The 1,143-nt window shown below is 47.9% G+C and overlaps 1 protein-coding gene across 2 annotated transcripts in view; it reads left to right on the top strand.

Moving 5' to 3' along the window:
* Positions 1 to 1,143, top strand: part of KARS (lysyl-tRNA synthetase) — a 21,834-nt gene that overhangs the window by 20,073 nt on the left and 618 nt on the right. For both annotated transcript variants that reach the window (XM_008067919.2, XM_008067918.2), the window contains one exon: positions 572 to 715. In XM_008067919.2, the coding sequence (XP_008066110.1) occupies positions 572 to 715 (144 nt within the window). The remainder of the gene's footprint in view (positions 1 to 571; positions 716 to 1,143) is intronic.

The following is a 1,143-nucleotide window of genomic DNA, read 5'->3' as shown; positions in this document are numbered from 1 at the left end:
TTTTTGATTTATTGTAGAGATGAGGTCTCGCTGCCCAGGCGGGTCTCGAACCTGTGGGCTCAGGCAGTCCACTCACCTCAGCCTCCCAAAGGCGCGGGATTACAGGCTGAGCCACCGAGCCCGGCTGAACATTTTTCTTAGATTGTATATTTATGGAGGTGACTTGGGGATGGGAGGCAGATAGAAATTAATGAAGAAAACAGTCCCATAGGATGCCTGCAACTGTCATTGCCACTGATGGGTGGTTTCAGAAAATGCGAGAAAGACTCTTGGGAATCGTCAGGTGGCTCTGAAATTAATCTCACTGGAGTCCCTGAGCCCCAAGCAGTGGAAGTGTTTTATTTCAGATAAATTTGTATATGTTCTGAGATAGATTTCATCAATCCGGACCTCCAGGTCTTAGTAAGAAATGGCTCCATCTTGGAGTTACTGGGAAATCAATTCCCAGCAAGTCCTGAGTGTCAGGAGCATCCCTGGAATGATGGTTCTACAACCTCTGAGTGTTTTAATGTGTTCTCTCAGTAAGATGTTCTGGAAGAATGTCACCTTTTGACTCTCTTTCCTCTTCCAGGCCAAGGCTGCTGGTGATGATGAGGCCATGTTCATAGATGAAAACTTCTGTACTGCCCTGGAATATGGGCTGCCCCCAACAGCTGGCTGGGGCATGGGCATCGACCGTGTCACCATGTTCCTTACAGACTCCAATAACATCAAGGTATGTGGCAGCCCTCCACAGCGCACACTACCCTGAAGAAGCTCCATTGTGTTGGAGGCAGGACATGGAGAATAAAACAGTGGAAGGGCTTTGAGCTGAAAGGAAGAACAGGCAGAGGAGTTACATGCATTCCACAGGAGGAGAGTCAGAGCCTCTGGCCTTAAAGGATTTGGGCTTTTTTTCTACCAGCAGCAGAAAGAATACTAATTGTTTGCATTTCCTGAGGATCCAGGGCAGTGCTAAGCCTTCTATATGCATTATCTCAGTTAAATCAGCCCTACGAGGTGTGTGGAAACTTGTTTTCCCATTTTTATAGACGAGGAAGTTCAGGTTTAATATAATTGTTCTACCCAGGCTTGGTGGCTCAGCCTGTAATCCCGCGCCTTTGGGAGGCTGAGATGAGTGGATTGCCTGAGCCCGCGGGTTCG

The sequence above is a fragment of the Carlito syrichta genome, unplaced genomic scaffold (genome assembly GCF_000164805.1).
Source record: "Carlito syrichta isolate Samal-C Ts95f unplaced genomic scaffold, Tarsius_syrichta-2.0.1 Scaffold309823, whole genome shotgun sequence".
Classification (NCBI taxonomy): domain Eukaryota; kingdom Metazoa; phylum Chordata; class Mammalia; order Primates; family Tarsiidae; genus Carlito; species Carlito syrichta.
This window is presented reverse-complemented; position numbering and strand designations above follow the sequence as displayed.